Source organism: Rhamphochromis sp. 'chilingali' (assembly GCF_963969265.1).
Source record: "Rhamphochromis sp. 'chilingali' genome assembly, chromosome: 16".
In the NCBI taxonomy this organism is placed as follows: domain Eukaryota; kingdom Metazoa; phylum Chordata; class Actinopteri; order Cichliformes; family Cichlidae; genus Rhamphochromis; species Rhamphochromis sp. 'chilingali'.
This window is the reverse complement of record NC_137943.1, coordinates 23,727,861-23,750,051: the sequence shown is the minus strand read 5'-3', so window position 1 is coordinate 23,750,051 and position 22,191 is coordinate 23,727,861. Positions and strand designations below refer to the sequence as shown.

The 22,191-nt window shown below is 39.3% G+C and overlaps 1 protein-coding gene across 3 annotated transcripts in view; it reads left to right on the top strand.

Annotated features, from left to right (window-relative positions):
- Positions 1-1,590, top strand: part of and2 (actinodin2) — a 21,888-nt gene extending 20,298 nt beyond the window's left edge. For all 3 annotated transcript variants that reach the window (XM_080907018.1, XM_080907017.1, XM_080907016.1), the window contains one exon: positions 1-1,590. This exon is cut by the window's left edge and continues 356 nt beyond it. In XM_080907018.1, the coding sequence (XP_080763144.1) occupies positions 1-520 (520 nt within the window). In that variant the 3' untranslated portion in view covers positions 521-1,590.
- The last annotated feature ends 20,601 nt before the right edge of the window (positions 1,591-22,191 follow it).

Genomic DNA, 22,191 nt, shown 5'->3' with positions numbered 1-22,191 from the left:
CGCTCCTGTCCTGGAGCCCTTCCTGGGTGCTGAGCAGAGGGCTGAATTGCTCAGAATCTGCCAACCTGAAGATGTAGAGTGTCTGCAGTACCACCTGAGAGCAGCCTATGGGTACCGTCCAGCCCAAGGTCCAGCTCCATCTTATGCTGCCCTCAAATGCAACCCAAAGGATCCCCACTGCATGGCTTCCCTGGTCCAGAAATATCCTACTGGCTTCTACCACTTGATGCAACCCAGCTGTGACCCAGCTGTTGATCCTCTGTGTGCAACCAACGCTCCCGCTCCTCTGGCTGCTAAAGAGCAACACTGCAACCCCCTGTTTGATGCAAGCTGCAACCCCCTGACTGCTACCAGGCTGGCCAGCCTGACCAAGCCTGTGGTGAAGTACGCCCCCATGAATCAGCCTGCACATCCTGCTGCTCCTCTGTCCTGCGACCCTCGCTACGACCCATACTGCATACTGGCAGCTGCTGCTGCTCTGCGCAAGCTGCCTCCACAGCTACCAGAGCACCAGGTCTGAATCTGAAGTCCTGTAAACAGGCTTGAATTTTTCTGTCATTTCATCTAATCTAGTGTAATCCTTCTGACTGAATAATTCTTTAATTCATCTTTTCTTTAACATTTGGTCTGTTTAATAATGTAGTAAAATGATATTGATGTTGAATAATGCTTTCACGGTCTGCTTTGCATCTGTTTTGATCCAAAAACATATGAATCAATCAATCAATCAATCAATCAATCAATCAATCAATCAATCAATCAATCAATCAATCAATCAACCAGGTACACTACAAACTTGGTGTCCGTGGCAAGACCAAGGAGGGCTACGACTGCTATGTGCATTATGACAGAGACTGCATCCCAGTCGAGAGTAGTCGTGAGGCTAAGGCTGACGTCATGGCTCCAGCCAAGCTCTTCTGCCATCCATTTGACCCCAACTGTCACAAGTTTGCTCCACCCTCTGGTGCCAAGGCCATGAAATCAAGTGAAGATGGCATAATCCTGCCTGATCCAGACTGCGATCCTGAATACGACTACAACTGCCGCCTGCGTCGTGCTAAGCCCGCCGCCGCAGCCTCCGCTGCAGATGAGCCGGCCAAGGAGGCTGCCGGTCCACAGCTTGCTGTTCCACGCTTCGAAGATTTCCTCAGGGGCGTCATGAACCAGTACAAATAGATTTTAAAATAAATCAGTCTCAGAACCAACACCTGCTGGGCAATGCAGCTCACTCTGCAGTCTCTAATTTTCTTCGACCACAACCTCCGACAGAAGCCTTAAGGCTTTACCAAGCTTCAGATCAATCATAAAACAATGCAGCTTTTAAATAATCCATCTCACTCTCTCAAACAAGGTGAAGGCTTCCTAGTTTTAGTCTGGTCTTATAAAGCAGGAACAAGAAAAGAGTGCCATGCCACGTATAGCACCGTGTGTTATGTTTGTATGTTTGTCGAAAAGAGGCGTTTGTATAGATGTGTGGTAGAGTTAGGTTACTTTGAATTTAAATTAGTGGGCAGGATTTTCTCTCTGTTGTACATTCTCTTTTACTTGAGTGTATTTAAAGTTAGTTTCAGTGGTTTTCTGTAACTTTGATCCTCACAGAGCTTCATTTGTTTAGATTTTGTAAAGTTCTAAATAAAGAAAAAAAATCACTTGAATTTAATTTCTAGATAATTGTTGTTTACACTGCGGTCACAGACACATCTGCTTGGCAGCTAAACATAGAAAAAGAGAAGAATCAAAACACAGAGTCAATCTATTCCAAATACTGTGATGCTTACTCTGTGATTATACACATCATTTCCATGCATCAGTCCCCAGCTGTTGCAGTGAACATGCAGGGGTGTATTGTGCCAGCTGGCAAACAGTGTTAGGCTTTCACCGGTTTGTGCCCATTATAGAAACAGCTTATTGCTGCAACATGTGCAACAATAAGCTGTTTATTTCCAAATACAATTACCATAAATAGATATTATAAATATAAATATATATTTTGAAAGGTAGTAAGCAACCCTGCAAGACCCCTGATGAATGTTTTTGAGGTTAAAGGCAGTGATTTTCTGTTCATTTTGCTTCTATTGTCAGAGAAACACGAATGCAGACAGGAAATGATGAGGCTAATCATGGCAAACACTATGGGTGTCACAGGAAGTGACACCCATAGTATAGAAACTAGCTGCACCTGAGCTAGCCGTCATGGATGGAGTTAATGGATCTAACTGCCAACATTGTTTCTTAGTTTGGGCAAATAGAATATCTATAATATGTATGAGTTAATCACAAATGCCCTGTTTTTCTTACAGGAAAGGTAAGTCCTTTAAAATGCTAGCATTCTGCTAATGCATGAAGATGATGGGCCAGGTAACAATTTAGGCCTGGACATGCTCACTTGATTGAACCCAATTCCAAACAACAGCTAAAACAGACATTGTTAAGTATCATTAAATCAGAGGTGGGTGAAGGTGTTTGCTGCTAGAAATTCTTCAGTTCATTCAAGTCCAAATTGCACAAGCTCTGAATGAGCTCATGCGGCGGTGACATCCCATAAATTTACAGAAATATAATTAGCAATGATTAAAACCTAGTGACTACTTTAAGGTTAGGCTTACCCCACAAAATATATTTTTTTAGGTTACAGCTCCATGGTGACCAATTCATTCATCTGAAGCGCAACCTGCTGTGTAGCTGGAAGTCCAGAGTATGGAGCTAAAAGCTTAAAGGACCAGTTATGCCAATGCATTAGAGCATGGATGTCACATTCATTTTAGATTGCAGGTCACATACAGCCCACTTTTGTGTTCTGGACCAGTGAAACCCTCCTTTCTGCCACTTTCTGCCAGTGTAAAGAGGTTTAACTCCGCATTTCACTCGCTGGGCCCACGTCCTTAGTTGAGGTTTGACAGCGTTTTAGTAGATAGAGGTGAATGGCTTGGACACGAATTGAGCTGCGGTTTGGGGAAGGCCTCAAAGGGGACTGGTGGTGGCTCCTGGGCCTGGCAGATCCCCATGTACTAAATAGAAGTGAAGAAGTTAATGAATTGAAAAGGGGAGGAAGGGTGGGGCACGTAAACAAGAACGGACAGCTTGTAGAGCTGGGGGAACTTATATAGATGAGAAGCGAAAGGAGCTCATGGTCCGAACTCATGGTCCCGCTCCCGAAATTCAGATACTTTATCTCCAATTAATCTGTCAGAGATCTAAATATATGAAAAAAGTACAGTTTTAACAGCATATTTAAAGAAAAACTGATGTAGTAAATAACAAATCTGTCAGCACAACTCTTTGGGTTTAAATTATAAGAAATAAATGTGTCAAATATTGTGTGTCCTCTAATTATAAAAGTTTTTGTCAATTAACAGAAAATGTCCTATTTTTAATTGTTTATTTTAGTGGGGACAAACTGTACGAAGAATCAAAACACATTTCTATGTCTCTAACTGTTGTGTCATTTAATTATTTATCTTTTACTATATTGCTTTGGTGTAGTATGACCTGATCAGCAGGAAAAACTTTAAAATCTATGAAAATACAATACTGGAGTCTTTGCCGTGCTGATTCTGGACCCCTAATCAGAGAAATCTTGATGGTACACATGATTTGAGATATTTTAAAGATTTCTAAACTGAATGTCATGTCATTTGTTCAGTTTATCACTAGACATGTAAAGAATCTCAGTGTGATCAAGTAATGAGAAACAGGAAATGAAACTGCTAGCGTAGTTGTTTTAGGATTGGTTATTCTGGCAATGTTAATCAATGCAGGCTTTCTAGCCTGTACGCAGCTGCAAACTGGCATTTTTGCTGTTACTGTACAAACCCCCACATTTATTGTAAATCAAGCATATCCTAACTCAGGAGATCTGGGAGACTCCTGCAACTTCTTGAGTTTCTGTTTTCAGGTTTTATAAAGTTTTCAATTTTTTGAGCACAATTTAATCCCCAGAAGAAGACAAATGTTAGCAGTTGCTTATCTTGTTCTATTTTAAATAGAGTTCGTGTGCCTGTGCTTGTCTGGTTGTAACAGGGCTGTTGAGTTTTAAAATCTGCTTTTTTTCCCCCTGCATTTTTATTAAATAATAGCTGTACATGTTAATATATTCAGCTTCCTGTAGACCATAAAAAGTAATATGTGTACTTCAGCACATAGATGGGGTCATTTTATATATTTCTTTATGGGTTCATACAGCTCTCTCCACACATAACAGAATCAGAGAGTCTACCAGCTGATCACAACAAAAATGAGACCCAACATTCACTTTGGATGATGAATGAAGGCATTTTTCTCAGTCTTTATTTAAGAAGTAGTTGGTGTTGCCGTTTGGTGCTGTTTTTCCCTCAAAACCAGAAACTCCACATTTCAGAAATGGGCTGCAGCTGTCGGATACAAGGATTGCTTTTCAATAACAAACGTTTCAGCAGCTGAAGCACACAACAGTCACCTGGAGCAGGCAAACGCTGTTGGCGATGACAGTTTTAAAGGCAGACAATACACAGCTGGGTCCTGTAATGACTACCTGCATGCAACATGTGTGCAAGTAAGCGCTGCGTGTTGCTAATTGTAGCTGTTGTCCTGTAAAGTTTGACTTGTGCTGAGCTCTTGTGCTTGTGATGGAATTAAAACGGTCTGCATCAGACCAGCGTGGTTTACCCTGCTGTGTCTGTGAGTTCAAAGGGTCTTACTTTCTTAAGTGTAGTGAAGGACCGAAGGTTTTACATTGTAGTGCAAGTCCTTTAAATGAATACTGCTTTATTTCTGTACAGAACTTTTTCATTTTGATATACAATATACAATATGTGCAAGATCCAACTAATCCACAGACTCTTTCAGTTACCATAGGAACATGCCTATCACATGCTGTTACAACAATTTAACTTCACTGGGCTTGGGGAGGCACATGTACTCCACCGTGCAAAGGCTGGATTAAAATCTACATTTGGGGAATAATTATTGCTCACTTACAAAGAAATGAACAGTCTCTAAATTTTATGGTTTATTCATTTTATATGGTGGCAACAAAAATCCAGAATAAAAACATTACCTTAAAGTTAGAAATTGATTTTGGCATCATTGAGTGAAATAAGTACTGGATCCCCAACCATCCACCCATAGATGACAAGTGATTACAATCAAGCAATCAGTCAATCAGTTACAGACATGTGCTTTATGTATAAAGTACACTTAACATAATCAGTTTCTTTGACCTCTCCACCATCATGGGCTACATCAAAGAGCCACCAAAGGATGTCAGGGTTAGAAGTTAGCAGGAAGTTAGCTCGCTACTTTCCACCTAAATATGATATGGCACGTTCTGACTGAGATTTCTGAAAAAATAAAAACGTACAGCTCTGCCATCTCTTCCAACATAAATGAAGACAGAAAACTAAACAGCAGTGACATTTGTAGGGTTACTGAAGTTGGACTAGCTGGTATATAATGATGTGCTATGTGATCGCTAGCAACACAGTTTTGTTTGCATAACATAAACACAGTGAAGCTGGAGGATGAACGCTAACTTTTTCCACTCGATAAAAGTTAACGTGAGGGTTCCTGATGGTTAGGGACAAATGCAATTGCATGGCAGGATGCTGTAAACGGACCTAACTTCAGTCAGGAGAACCTCTGAGATAATCCATCCACAATACGAGGTTAGTCATTAATATACTGCAACAACATAGGAACAGAGCAGCTGCAAGAGGATTCAACATTAATGAATCAATGGTACAGAAATGTCGGAAGCAAGAAGAATGAGTTGAGTAAAATTTGACTTACCTGACTGTTTTATTTTGCTTACTGTGCCTTATAATCCGGTGCGTCTGCGTCTTATGGTCCGAAAAATACGGTATTTGGAAGCAGATAAAATATAAAATGACCATTAATCTTCCTCGATCTGGGGATTCACACAGAATCCTGCCTCATGGCGTGAGGATGATCCTGAGAAAGGTGGTGGATCAGCCCAAAACCACAAGGGAGGAGCTTGTTGACGATCTAAAGGAATTTGGAACCACAGTCACTAAAACACCATTGGGAATAGGTTGAAATCTTGCAGCCCCTGCAATGTCCCCCTGCTCAAAAAAACACGTGAACAGCTCTATCTAAAGTATGCCAGAAAATGTCTGACAGAGAAGGGTTGAGAAAAATCTTTATTTACTGTTACAACAAGTTGTAGATTACTCATTTATGATCTGCACGACTCAGGTCAGCTGGTTGTTGTTTGTGGCTTTCCAAACATGTGCTGCCAACAGGGAAGCTGCATAGTGCACTCTGGTTGAAGACTGTTTGTCCCATTACTACTGTACTTTTAAAATTTAGATTTACTACTCAATATAGTGAGGGCCGATATATTGGTTGGGCTCTACATAGAAGGCATAAGTACCTAAAGACAGACCGGGAAATGCTGGGGAACTAGAACTACCGCTACGACCAAAACGACTTGATATCACCGTGATAGTGTGCACTGTTGATCTTGAGTGAAATTATGCCGTGGAAACAGCAATTTTCATTTTTAAAACATTCTGAAATAATTGAAAGAGTATATCACATATGGACAAATTCGACGGGCCATTAATTTGAAAGGCAAAATCAGACCAACATGAAATTTACATGGTTTTACTGTCGGGTTGGATACTGTTGATCTAACGTGGAATTACCCTGTGGAAACCGAAATCTTCCTTTTTAGAGCGTTTTGAAATCGTTAAAAGAGTAGGTCGTATATGGGCAATTTGAAAAAGCCTTTATTTTGGAAGGCAAAATCAGAATGACTTGAAATTGACATGGTAACATCGTGAGGTTGTATACTGTTGATCTAAAGTGGAATTAGCCTGTGGAAACAGCAAAATTCTATTTAAGAGCATTTTGAAATCGTTCCAAGAGTAAGTCAGATATGGGCAATTTTAAAAGACTTTTATTTTGGAAGGCAAAATCAGAATGACTTGATATTGATATGGTATCACTGTGGGGCTGTATACTGTTGATCTAAAGTGAAATTATCCTGTGGAAACAGGATTTTTTCTATTTAGAGCATTTCAAAATCGTTACAAAAGTAAGTCATATATGGGCAATTTCAATGGGCCATTACTTTGGAAAGTAAAATCAGACTGACTTGATATTGACATGGTATCACTGTGGGGCTTTATACTGTAAATACAGAGTGAAATTATCCTGTGGAAACAGGAATTTTCCATTTTAGAGCATTTTGAAATCACTGAAAGCTAGGTCAATTGTGGACAATTTGAAAAGGCTTTTACTTTGGAAGGCAAAATCAGAATGACTTGATATTGATATGGTATCACTGTGGGGCTGTATACTGTTGATCTAAAGTGGAATTACCCTCTGGAAACAGGAATTTTCCATTTTAGAGCATTTTGAAATCACTGAAAGTTAGGTCAATTGTGGACAATTTGAAAAGTCTTTTATTTTGGAAGGCATAATCAGAATGACTTGATATTGATATGGTATCACTGTGGGGCTGTATACTGTTGATCTAAGGTGGAATTACCCTGTGGAAACAAGAATTTTTCATTTTAGAGCATTTTGAATCGTTAGAAGATTAAGTCAATTATGGACAATTTCAAAGGGCCATTACTATGAAAGGCAAAATCAGACTGACTTGATATTGATATGGTATCACTGTAAAAAGACTGTGGTTGGAAAGTGTTGATATAAAGTTCAAATAGTATTTGGAAATACGACTTTTGCTTTTAAGAGCATTATGAAGTCATTGAAAGAGTAGTTCAAAAATGAAGATTCACAGGGCTTTTACTTTGAAATCCAAAATAAGATGGCCTTGATAGTGACAGGGCACAATTAGGGTACAAGGCTGTGTCATATAGATCTAACATTAGAGTTTGTAAAAAAAAAAAAAAAGAAGCCTAAATTATATGTTATTATGTTCTTAACATATCTGTTGATTCACTCGAAGTTGGCTTTTATTTTGAAATCCGGTTTCCACATCCATTCCCGTAATAATTTGAATACACAGGGAACGTAAAACAAACTGGAGGCTGGCTTGACTTCAAGTCTCGAATTGGAGGCTGGCTTGACACAAGTCTCACTTTCCCTGTTGACAAGTAATGTTGAACCAAGTCAGCGGACTTTGCTGAACTGCACCTGTGCAGATTCAGATGGAGCTGCAGTGTAATGATGCACTCAAGGGAAAGTACGACACTGAATGGCCCGCACAGTTTATTAGTTCCATTCCTGAAGCAACGCCCAGCTCCGTCTACATGCGGCTCCAACCCTGTGAATGCTTTCATTTATTTTTTCTGGGGGTTTTTGGCAGCATGTTCATATTTCTAACTTGCATAATTTTGACAGGATATATTTTTATGAAGAGCAAAATATTTAAAGTTAAAGGTTTTTTTTAAAGTTTATTTAATCTGGAATAATATTCCTGTGTTTTTATTCATATTTTGTGGAGTTTATATACTGCTGGGCGGGTGCTATGATGTTATTGATGTTGAACTTGTTTTATCTTATTTTATTTATAAGGTTAATTATTAGAGTTTCCAACCGTCCCGTAAAAAACGGAATCGTCTCCTATTCGGAGAAAATATTGCGCGTTTCGTATTGAGGTGAAAAGGAGCACAGTTTGTCCCGGACTTCAGCTACAATGAAAAAGACACAAAGCTGGAGTTATTCTGTCTTTGCTGCACAGCTGCCTCTTCTTCTCTCCCCTCCCTCTCCTGTTTCCAGGGCTGGACTGGGACAAAAAAAATCGGCCCGGGCATTTTGACTAGAGACCGGCCCACCAAAAATGTGACGTCATTCAGGGGTAAAACCGCAAAGGATTCTGGGAACTTGTGGCAAGAGGTACTAGCGCATGCAGGCTTTCAATTGAACTCAGTTACACAGCGATAAAAAGAAACATAAAAAATGGCAAGAAGCTGTTGTATTATTAATTGCAATAGCCGGTGTTGTGCCAAAAAGTGATTGTCTGCCAAAAACTGATTTCCGGTATTTGCCACAAACTGATTGCTCGTATTTAAATTGCTATAAGTAACTTGTTGGCCTATAATATGTGAAACATATGTCAAATGCATCTCTCATGGATGACATAAAGTCATCTCTCCATAAAGTCATCTCTCCATCTCCATCTGCTGCTCTTCTGTCTCCTCTGTCACAGACTTCTCCACTTTTGATGATAAATCAGCCTGGTGCAACATGTAAGGATTGGCACAATTTGTTAAGATTTTGAGGAGTTTGAGAAACTAACCTTAAGCATAAAATAAAATTTACTATCAGTAACTTCATAGCACCCGCCCAGCAGTATATAAACTCCCTCATGCTAGCTAGTACGCAGTACCAGTTATTCTAAGCGACTGTAAAAAGTTAGCATAACGAAAACAAACTACAACTAAACTTGGTTTATATCTGACACAGATAGACAGCAGGTCATAACTTCTTACCTGAAGTTCAGTTCCTCTGCCACTATGCCTCCTCTTGCCTCCCCTTTCCCTTATCCACCTGCTGGCCTCCACCACTTGCTGATGTTGCTAAATCTGTGGAAGCTATGCCATAGCTACCGCCAAACAATTCAGTTATTTTTACACATTTGGCAGCGTCTGCCTGAAGGGCTTGTTTCTTTTTGGCCCTAATTTTTTCTGCACCTCCTTTCCTTTTTTTGTTCTTCATTTTCTTTAGTTCGTCTATAACACAGGTGTCAAACTCTGGCCCGCGGGCCAAATTTGGCCCGCAGCCTAATTACATTTGGCCCGCGAAGCCATACCAAATTACTATTAGAGCTGGCCTACTGGTATTATACAGCTAATATATATATTGTTTAGTATTAAGCTTTGCTTGTTCCATATTCAGTTTTTCAGCAAAACTTGTTTGAGTCCATAAGAAAAGATTCATTCTTATATCTGGAGGAATAAATATATTTCAATAAATATTAACGTTAGCCCACGACTTTGTTCCAGTTTTGAATTTTGGCCCACTGTGTATTTGAGTTTGACACCCCTGGTATAAGATTGCTAAACAAGGGGGAGGGTGCATCCGACCTCCTCGGCTGTAATTGGTCCAGCCCAGAGTCGATCATGACCAATTGGCCAATCCAACACCTTTCATTATTTATACCCTTCCAAAAAAAAAAAAAAAATCGATCGGCCCATAAAAACAAAAAATCGCCAGCGGCCCACCGGGCAAATGCCCGGTATGCCTGATGGCCAGTCCAGCTATGCCTGTTTCTACTTCAATCATGAAACTGATCAATGATCAGCTGATTTTGCCAGTATTTTCCCACATTTTCTAGATTCTGTACCAGTACTCTGTGTAAAATGCCATCAAAAAGTCAATTAAGTTTTATTCTTTCTCACCTGTCTTTCTGTCTCCTTTCACTTTTTGAAGGTTGCCATGTTAGAAAAAATATTTTGCCCTGCCATGCTGTTTATTGATGTGGCAAATGAATGGTTTATGAAAATATATCTAAATCTGTCATCAGTAATCAGTAATGATCATGTCTCACCTCTAGTCTCCTCTGTCTTAATTTCAGGTTTTCACCATGTGTTGTAGATAGTTTAGGAGGTTAACTCGACCAAGCAGTCTACTTTTGGGTACTGTTTAGAATACCAGAATAGGGAGCATGGTGTAGGCTTAAGTTTATTAGACTGATACATATATACCAACAAGACAGTGTACATCACTGTGACAACAGCGTTTGTTTTCATTCAAAGGCTTTATGGTTTTTCCTATAATACCTGGTGGGCTGGTCTCTAGTCAAAATGCCCGGGCCGATTTTTTGTCCCAGTCCAGCCCTGGTTCACCCTGATAACACATCATACATGATGCAAATTAAATGAATCTTAAAATGTGAATCTTGATATTTCTCTTTATTATTAGGTACAAAAATTACATTAAAATAAATTCTAGGGGTGTTCTGTCACACGGAAAGTGTTACTCTTTTACATGACATGGGTAACATCGGTCCTGGACTGTAGTTGTAACTTGTTTGTCATAAACACAAAACCATCTTGCTAAAATCTACTGTGTGAATTCTTTTACTGCTTTTGCTTTTATCAGATCTCATCGTGCCCTTCAATCCTGACTGTGAAGCCGTTTCACTCAGATCATTTTAGCACAAATTCAATTATTAAAGGTGACCTACTAATTAAATTTTCAAAATTTAATTTGCTTCATTTAAGCCTCAATCCAATAAACCATTTCCTGTGTAAATGTGTTTAACTGAGATAAAGAAGACAAAGTACAACATTTCAGAGGCGCTTTCACCTCATTTTGGGGTGTTAGGCTTCATGTTTGCATGTCACCTCCAGCAGGGGGGGCTGACCTCTCAGAGCTCATTGCTTCAGCTGCTTCAGGTTATCCAGCTGTCTGACAGAATCACTCTCCGTCTCAGTGTGCGTGTCAGGCCTGCCTTAATAAAGCCTTCATTGTCAATAAAAGTCCTTTCTCTTAATTAATCAATTTATCCAGCATCGGTTATGTCAGCAGTCCAACTCCTCGCTGATACAAGTGAAAACATTTTAAAATCCGAGCAGTACGAAACAATTCATCACAGATGAAACTTTGATATCTTTCGGTGTGAGACGTGTGAGAGCGGCATAAAGTGTCAAAGCTCAAAATTGAATTTCATTAAAGGTCGTCTCGGGGGAGCAAAGATCAAACCGTGTGAGGAGGAGAAAAAGAAAATGTTTGGAATCAATTTCACGCCTCCGTAAAGAATAATTACTGTGGATTTTAAACATTATGATATTAAGATAAGCGCCTTTCAGCCTGTCACAGCGGAACGCATTTAGTCTACTGGTTTATCACGCCTGCCTGTTTTGTGTTAATTACTAAATTACTGATGAGTTTATCTGCCATGAAAACCCTTTTTTCCCCTCCTACTCCTGCCTGTGATTTAGATAGATAGATAGATAGATAGATAGATAGATAGATAGATAGACAGACAGACAGACAGACAGACAGACAGATATGGCACTAAATGCACATAAATTCCCTTGAGATTTGTCTCTGAATTATTCACATCTAAAAATCTATATCCATGTGCAACACACGTACATTTATTATCCCTACAGGGTCCACAGCCAGCTTCAGTATTGGTGGTTAGATTTTTTATTTTTATTTTTTTAAAGGAGCTTTAACTTGCAGGTTTTCTTATGCTCACCATTTCCAAAGCAGCCATTTTTATCCAGAGTCCAACCTTTATTTAGAGGCAGGATGACAAAACTAATGGACACGATATTTATTAATAACTCAAAGGCACAAACATGCTGCATTTGGTCAAAACTAAAGTGAAAGGTGGATATCTGAGCTTCAGTGGCTCTTCGATTAGTCTGCGCTGTTTCTGGTTGAGGTTAGTGGGATTTTGAGTTGACTAAAACCTCCCCACCAATAAACTAACTGAGTCTAAAGTAGCAATTTGAAGACAGGATTTCATTTTCTTTGCTTTGTCCACGGGATTGCTTTTTTTATATGAGTGAAGCAATAAAGTGAAAAGGTAGACTATAGCTATAAATTGACAAGGCCTCGACTGTAGCGGCCCGTAGGGAGCCCTGTGCTTGTGCTACAGATGATAATTATGTTTTTTTTGGACGACTCTGTGCACTCTGCATTATCTTACTGTTTCAGAGGTGATGGGAAATGCTAATGGTTAGCAGTGTGGGAGAGTAAAAGTTGTGCGAGAAAGCAAGTGTGACAAGCAGAGTGGGTGAGTCATTTGAAAGGTCAGCACTGTATTAGCTCTCTGTGTGCTTTTGAATTAAGTAATCTGATGAACTTTCTGCATATCGATGTGTTTTTTTTTCTTTTTTGCTGTGACTAAAGTAAAGCAGATGCTACACGATTGGTTTTAGTGCGAGTGTGAAAATTCAGCTTTTTGTTTTTGTTTTATGTTATTTTATTTCCCATTTTATTTTGGTAGGGAAATGAAAAGAATAAGCCGATTGTGTTTTTAATTTCTAATTTTGTGTTTCCTGTTAAATGAAAACGTATCACCTTATTCTCCCTTAAACATTTTTGTGTTTCAAGCCAGCGGTAGATGACAGAAAAAAGCACAAACATAAAGAGAAACCCCGCAGAGATTCTCAGCTGTACTGCTTCTTTTCTTAAAATGTATTTTCCTACATAAACATTCTTCCTAATATATCTAGCCTCTTTTATTGTCACACAGAAAAGAGCCCGCAGCTGCAGGGGAGTAATTGCACCAAGATATTTCAGTGCTATTTCTTCCCTGCCAAGACTGTTTGAGCCTGTTTCATTTCTGAATTATAATACAGAGGTAATTTTTGTTTTCTCTGATGAATTAAAGTTGTATTACTCTTTATGCAGTTGTGCCTTTGGTCTACCATGTTTGCTAAGGGACCAGAGGGAGAGAACGGTAAGCTGTCGGCAGCTGCTGTACGACACGCTCAAAGACTTTTTCATAATTTCTGTCTGCATGTGAAGCTAAAACCTGTCAGTTACTCCTAAAGTTAGAATACTCAAGTCTTTCTACTATAAGCAATGAATGTTAACCTGCTCATTTTAGTGTACTTTTTCCCACTAGAGTTCATCTTAGGAAGTTCTTGATTCTGGTGAATTTTTATTGCGTAAACACAGATTTGGGCTTTAGTTAAGTCTTGTAATTACTTCCAGGACTAGCTGGCTATCTGGAACAGGCTCTGACCAGTAACGTAACATGAAAACATTTTTAGTCAGGTGACCACCTGCAGATTTCAGACTCCCGACAGTTAACTGTAGTTTACAGACTGTAAAGCACTACATGCAAAACGTTGCCAGAAATTGACAGCTAGCTGGGCAACTGTTGCTGTATTTAGGAGGCCGATTTAGTGGAAAATGTAAATATTGCAGTCTACTTTAAAACAAGATTCATAATGCCTCTGACCGTACATTTATTTGGTTGTAAAAAGCAAACTTTGTGATGCTAATCTAATCTTGTTCAGCAATAATTAGATTAAAATGATTTTCTGACTGGCAGTATGGATAGATGGGCAGGTTTTACTAAAACAAACAAACAAACAAACTAAATAAATAAATAAATATCAGATGGCTCAAAGCATTTTGTAAAAAATGAAATGAAACTGAATGCACGGGAAACATGATGTGCATTTACTCTGATGAACCTATTTCTTCAATGAAACTTCAATCTGTCATGTATGGCTCCTGCTGTAAAAGGGATTTTTTTTTTTTACTATTTCCAGTTGCCTACATGAGAGAGTGACTTTGCCTCCACACCTCCCAAACTCCCAGTAGCTCTTTGTGGATTTACACAACTGAATTCAACAAGATGCACAAAGTTTGACCAGCTATCACGGCTGATGTCCATCTCCTACACTGACACTACACTGTTTAAACTGTCTTTACATTAAACAGTATACAGTTGGTATAAAGGTGGAATTCAGTGAATGAATGCAAATTGCAAATTCGTCTCTGCTTCGCTTGATGTAACCGAAATCTGACCATGAGCACCACAGGTACTGTGTACCAGTCCAACACAGAGCTTTACACCACGTTAATGCAAGCTAAACTCTTCATCCTTAGTTTGTTTTGCAGGCTGTTTCACAATAATTTATCAAAGCACATCATATACAGATCAATACAGATCCAATATGTGATTAAAATGATGACATTATATGCAAGCTTAAAATTTGCAGTTTATCGAGCGTCACCGAGCAGTAAATCTATCTTCTTCCTTTCCTGTCCTGTTTGTCTTCCTACATTTTTCTCAGAGTGAAGTTAGCTCGCACTCTTTTCTCTCCCTGTGAAATACAGCAGCAACACGCTGTGCGACAAACTGCACACAAGCAGTTTGTGTGTTTGTGTCTGACCTGACTTGTATTATCATACAATGCGGACTGTTCCATAAATAAACACAGTCTGAAGCAATGATGGATTATGTAAAAACTTCCCTGACAATTCAATCCAGTTATACTATCTGTCTTCTCGATAATGAACACAAAACAGCTTTCTTTAGTAGTGTTTATTAATGAGTTATTAACGTGATAGAGCGGCTTTTTGTGAATGCAAGATGAAGTACTTGAGCACTTTTCCCACCCATTAACAGGCCATTATAAAAAAAAAACATTAATGTGTTGTGGCCAGAGGTGGGAAATAACGAAATAATATAAAGTACAAAGAGTTACTGTACGTGAGTATTTAGTTTTCTTACAACCTGTTACTTTTACTCCCTACATTTTTAAACAAATATCTGTACTTTCTACTTCTTACATTTTCAAAAGAGGCTCGTTACCTTAGGTTTAACAGTAATCATTTAGCATTCAGTTTCTGATGGCACAAAGTTCTGCCCATATACCTAAGCTGTGGTTGCGGTGGTTACCGTGGTTGCGTCTAGCTAGCACTACAGAAGAGGAGGAAGCATGAAGGGAGTCTGTTTTGTTTAAGTAGTTACAAATGCAATGTTTCTATCAGCTCAACAAACATCAGCCTTTGTTTTCATGCATTTAGCTTCAGAAGCTCGGTATAGAGCCACTGAAATCAGTTTATTTCAGTACAAGAGGACAATCCACTTGATGTGACTGAAGAGTCAGTATACTGAACCTTGTGTTGTCATTTTTTACTGTGCTTGTTTTCCTAAGGCCATGAATGAATCTGCAAGCTCAAAAAGTAACTGAATTTTCTCTCTTTCTTCAATCTGAAAGCGAAGCCATGAAACAAAATAAAAACTGAGCCTGTTCAGCATTGCCATAAAACAGACATCCTTTACGTCTCTCAACAACTGCTCTTTCCTTCCATAAACCCCATAAAAAGGGAGATATTGATGGTTGTCAGCTGATCTGATCAATGTTGGCTGGCCACTTCTTTAATTCATTAACCACATGGTGCATGGGCTTTCAGATGCAATCTATCCTTGAATAACAGTGAGCTGCCCTGACAGGCTTTGTCATCGATCTGCCGCAGCTCGGCGGCTCCGCCAGCAGAGATCAAACCCGCTGGTAAACCTGGGGACGCCGGCTGTTTGTTACCGTCGACTCACACCAACAGGAACAAGGACGGGAGCGGGAAGATGAGGGAGGCAGGAGGAGACGGAGTGGGAATAAGGGACAGCTGTGGTTTTTGCTGGATATTTGCACGAAGATACAGTAAACACAGAGAGTGGAAACTAGAGACGGAGACAGACAAACACACATGGACAGATGGAGACTTAGAGAAAAGCTGACAGGAGGAGCGAAAGAAAAAAAATGAGGGATGGAAGTTGACAGATGCACAGATAAACAAACTGTGGGGGTTGGGGGTAAAGGAGCTGGAGGCACCCTGGGGTGTTCAGTGATCAAAAACCAGTAAAGTACATTGTTGTTTTGCAGGTGGCGATTTTTAGCTAACTTGCTACAAAGCTTCTTGGCCTTGGAGGCTGCGAGGGAGACCCGGGCAGAGTGGGAGTTTCACTGGTGCTTGAATCAGCACGGCGGAGGTTTGTGCTGACAGTGCTTCAGCGAGGCCTCGGCACTCTCTCTTCCAAAGAGCAGGGGGGATATCATTACGTCCAATCAAACCTGCAGTCCATGAATGGCAATGAAGAGAATAAGAATAAGAAGGAGACAGTGCAGGTGAATAAGCTAACTGAAATTATCTCCCCTGTACATTTATTACACCCTCAGCACAGCAGTACCAAACAGTTGCACTGCCTGAGTCTGTGAGCCACACTTTAGATTCAGGACACGAAGAGCATCTGCAGTCTGTTCATCAAAAGTTTAAAATGAAAAGCTTCAGTGTGAGCGCTGCTGTTTCAAAGCAGTTTTCAAATATCCACCCTGTGTGTATGTAGCTTAGAGAATTGACGGCATTTTTTTTTTACTGTTTAGATGAGGATCACTGCAGATAAAATCTGCAAATATTGCATAAAGACATTCACCAAACATTACAAACAGACTATTTGCAATGTATGCAGCGCTGCATTTGATGCACTGCTTGTCGAGAGAGCCAGTCAACAGCTCAGAGCTTGTTTGTTGGCAGAGCTTGAACAATAGATGTCACACGGCTTGTAAATTCACAAAGTTGCTCTCATTTCGTGCCACTAAATTCATGTTAGAGTATGACAAAGAGCTTAGAACTGTTTCTTGTCTCTGGAGGACTGTCAGTGTTTTTTGGGGGGAAATATTCCCTCAGCACACCAGCTGCTTAAGATTTAAACCAAAGTAAAGAGGACTATCATGGTTTGATGAGAATTTGGCATACGTCTTTCAAGTATGTTGAGCGCTTCTCTGCTTCAGGGTTTAAGTATAATTTAAGATTTTAATAAGATAAGATGTTTTTCATTATTATTATTTTTTCACCACAGCTAATTTACTTTAATGTTACTATTCTTTAAATACTTACAGAGGCTACTGATTTTTTTTTAATTAAAAATGATATTTAAAGTGAATTTGCTAAAACAGATGTACAATCTCTTACTTTAAATTCAGAAGAGAAATTCAGACTCAAAGCGTCATAGAGTTCAATGATATTGACCATGTTATGAATGGAAAACCACACTCACTCACACACAGATACACACTCACACCCCACAAACATCCGCACAATTTAACACACACTGTTAAGCATTTGCTTTGAAGCATCTGCAATCCAGAATATTCCTCTCAGCATGAATTTCCCATGGTTGCTACATCTTAAACTCTTGTGCTCTGGCTGCGGGTTGGAACGACACTTCACAGGTCAGGCTCGAAATCTCTTTGACCCAAATACTCTCAGGTTCCTGTCACACATTGAAACAATCATCTGGGCTTTAAGGGTTTAAACCAAAGCAACATCCTTGTTTAATCTCAGGCATAGATGATGCTCTATATGAAGGAACATAAGCTTTTGGTTTTTTTGCCTTGGGTGTTTTTTTTATATAACAAAATTAAAATAAAAAAAAAAAAGATAAATGAAAAGAAATCTGTTTTTATAGAAGAAAAGGAGTCCCAGCTTTGTCAGGTTCACATAATATTTACTGAAGGTCAGTTTGCTGCAGCTTAGCGGAAGAGAAAGGAGAGGAGAGACAAGATGACACATCTTTTGTCTGTGAAAGCAACACACCACCGTCTTTGTGAAACAAGGATAACTGGCAGAACCATCTTGTTTTGCCTTCTGCAGCAATCTTGGAAGAACAGACTCCCAGCAAGTGTTTTTATTCTGTTTTGCTCGCAGCTGGATGGCTTACTCTATCCCCTCTCGGTACACACATATCACGTATCTCGCCTTTTGTTCTTTGCTGATGAAACACTCCTCTGTAACGCCAACATATTCACAACAGTAAATGTGATCAAATGGAAGACTAGCCTTTTTTTTTTTGTCCACGTGCCTGATCAAATAAAACTTTTAGTTGATGATAAGTGTGGTTGTGTGTTTCAGGAATAGTTTTAGAAGATGAGAAGACTGTCAGTGAAATATTAAATATGTATTATAGCCAAGAGCCAGTTAGCATAGCTCAGTATAGCACAAAAACCAAAGAGTAAAAATCTCAGTGTTTGGACAAGTAGCTGACAGACACGCTGCAACTCCTTGTTAAATAAATTTATTTTGGGGGTTGTTCTGTTGTTTTCTTATAGCCACTGTTGTATAAGGTACACCATACAAATGTTTCACATTAAACCCACTGGTACAAAATGAAGAACGCCTTCGTATTATATTGTCCTGGAAGGGTGCATCAGGGAAGTTAAAGCTGGTGCACTTCAGCTACAAAGTCTTTCACATTGTGTGATCATGAGTTGTTCTGTGTTTGTTCTGTACCATATTTTGTGTTACGTGTTAGATGAAGATGTGTCACCATGAGACTATCTGGTTGCTGTGCTGTGGTGATCCAGTGGTCCTGAGTCATCACAGGGAGGTTTGAATAGGCTGTTGCTTCTCATTAATGTAAAGAGCCGTGCAGAGGAAAACCAGCTGATTGGTGTTCTCTCTTGATTTCAGTAACTTCAGCAGAACATACAAGAAAAAGGTCAACATGAGGTAAAAAAAATATAGATCACAGGTGGGGAGTAACAAAGTACAAATACTTAAATTGAATTTTCAGGTATCTGCACTTGAGTAATCTGTTCAGTTCAGTTCAATTTATATAATAATAATGGATTGCATTTATATAGTGCTTTTCGAGACCCTCAAAGTGCTTTACAATTCCACTATTCATTCACTCTCACATTCACACACAGGTGGAGGCAAACTACAGTTGTAGCCACAGCTGCCCTGGGGGAGACTGACAGAAGCGAGGCTGCCATATTGCACCATCGGCCCCTCTGGCCAACACCAGTAGGCAGTAGGTGAAGTGCCTTGCCAAAGGACACAACGACCGAGACTATCTGAACTCGAACCAGCAACCGTCCGATTATAAGACGAACTGCCAACTCTTGAGCCACAACCGCCCCAATTCACATCAGCAGTCACCTCACGGAGCATTATAATGCAAGGTAAAGAGCCAAAAAGACCCCAACAATCTGAGGACCTTCCATGAACAAGCACTTGGCAACAGTGGGAAGAAAAAACTCTGCAGAAGCAGGCTCAGGGAGCGGCCTGACCATTTGGGTGTGAGAAGGAGGAAAAGAGGGCAAAGAGAGACAAGGGTGAACTACAGGAGAGCGAGTCTGAGTTTAATAATGACAAATAACAATGATAAATATAATAATAAAATGTAATAAAGAATTTTATTTTTTAATTTTTTTAAAATTGTATTTGATAAAAATAAGTTATCACTAAATGTGAATAAAAAAACATGTTTAAAGCAAATTAACAACATTTCAGTGATGACTGTTTTCTTATTATACCTTATTTAAGTTAACATAAGGCACAGTGAGAAATTACATGTAAAATGTCATTATAATCACAGTATATTCTGCAAAAAAAAGAGCCATAAGAATTGTACATAATATCAGAAACACTGAACACAGAAACTCTCTTTTCTTACAGTCAAAACTGTTAAAATTCTTTGACCTTGTAGAATTCAAAACAGCAAAAACAACGCATCAAGCGAGGAACAATCTGTTGCCAGTAGATATTCAAACATGTGATTGTGTGGGGGCTGCAATTTAAGGGGCACATCACATTTAAAGACGCACAGCATTCAGATAACTAGGAGATTTTGTGTATAATGTGGAGGAAAAATGTGGAGCAGACTAAGTGTGGATCTAAAGCAGTGTCCAAACATGAAAAAGTTTAAAAATCAAAATAATTATATGATTGTCATCAGGTACAGGGATATAGAAGCAAGGTTAGGTGTAATAATATAGATTGTTGTGTAATATATATATATATACACAAATATATATGTGTGTGCAGACTTGTGTTTTTTTCTTTACGTGTAAATGTGTGTATGCGATTACACATAAATCAATATTGAGCTGATAGTTATCAAACAGATTAATTAAGTTCACTCTTCATATCCTACTCCTTTTCAAACATGTAAAGTGATGTGGGAGACAACATTGTGTCCTTTTTCCTTAGTTTACCAGTCTACACATTTTTGTGGCTTATTTTGATTGTTATTGCTATTTTTCATATTATTTATTGTGTGAAATCAATCAATCAATTAACATCCACTCGCCATTCAGTGAAGGGATATACATTTTCCCATAGCAACCTTTGGCTTCCAGGGGCGTCACTAACTGATCTCTACACCTGCATGACTGTGGCTGTAGCATTAAATTCATAGACAGCCAGGAACCTCCAGCAACTGCTTGCCAACCAGTTGGGAAATACTAATTTAAACTTATTGACCAGCAGTTGCTGAGTGGTCTCTCGTTCTGTGTGACCGGAGCCTAAAGGACTCGATGCTCATGGAAAGCTTTAGAGACCCTGATGGCTAATTTTGTCACCAATGGACAGAGCAATGCTGTCTGCTTCCTCCAAGCTGTCATATTATATGTAACACACTGGTAGTAACAGATGCAGTATCGAGGTGTGACGGTTAGTATAGTTGCCTTATAGCAAGGTCATGGGTTTGAATCAATGTGCTGTTTGCAGCTGCTCTGCTTGTCTGTGTGGATTCCCTCCCACTGTGAGTGTAAATGGTTGTCTACCTCTCTTTGTTAGCCATGTCTCAGACTAAGAACCTGTCCAGGGTGTGTTTGGCAGCTTGGATAAGCTCCAACCCCCTGTGACCCTGAATTAGAAAAGTGGGAGAAAATGGATGGAAAGGATGGATTGTAGGATCAAACTTCTCATCTTATAGTGAGAGATAAATGTGAGGTTCTTTTGAGGAAAGTTTACCATCTCCCGGTTAGTTGTTGATGCTATATACATAAGACATGGTGGATGAAATTAAATATTTGGCTGATGGTAAAGAATGTTTGATTTATGATGCTAATTCACATATTAATTGCTTTTCCCTTTACTTGTAACATGGCAGTGATAGTTGATTGCTCTCTATTTATAGTAAGTCAGATTAGTTAGACATTTAACAGTAACTCTAATAAAAAGACAGAAAATAGACACCGACTTATGTAATAACAATAAAGTGTTATCTTCAATTAGTTTGAATAATAAAATACAACAGATCATTGCAGCGTCCATGTTGGCTCCACATTCGGTACCATGAGAGGATCAGATGGATGTGATATTACTTCCTGTAGTTTCTCCTGCCATTCCTTTTAAGACCGTTTTAAATCACGCAAACAGAGAATTACATGAAACCACTCTTACTCTCAATTGCTCGCCCTTACACAATGTTTCCTAATGTACTCCCTGAGCTGCTGCTGGTACACTTTCTTTCCTCTTGCACTCATTTTTATCTCTATTTGCTTATTATTTACTGAAATCAATGCACTGTGGAGGCTTGGGGTAGAGAGTGATGTGAAATACACTGGAAAATTGCAGAGCTGATCATTATCTGTAGCGGGGCTTTGTATCTGGCAGTTTATGTGCTTTTAATTTGGTCTGTCTCTGAAGCATGGAGCTGACCAGTCTGCAGCTCGTAGGCGGACGTAATGAAACAGATGCTTGGCAGATGTCAAGGTTAAAACAAGTGCGAAGGAATTCGTTTTTGGTCTAACAGGCTGTTGAAAGCGTGCCCTAGCAGTAGCCCCTGGAAGTGTTTGTTATTTGGTGTCTGTTTCTTTCCGTGCACACACACGAGAAACCTTTTGACTTTCTATGTATGCATTTGGAATCAAAGCTTTCAATTTTTCCTTGGGTATTAAGGTTGGATAAGAACTGAAAATCCTCGGTCTCCAAGGCACGGTGACAAAGTATGCAGAATCATGAACTGAGATGATTCTTGCTGCACTCTTGAGCTTAGATTGAAGGCAGCTGCCA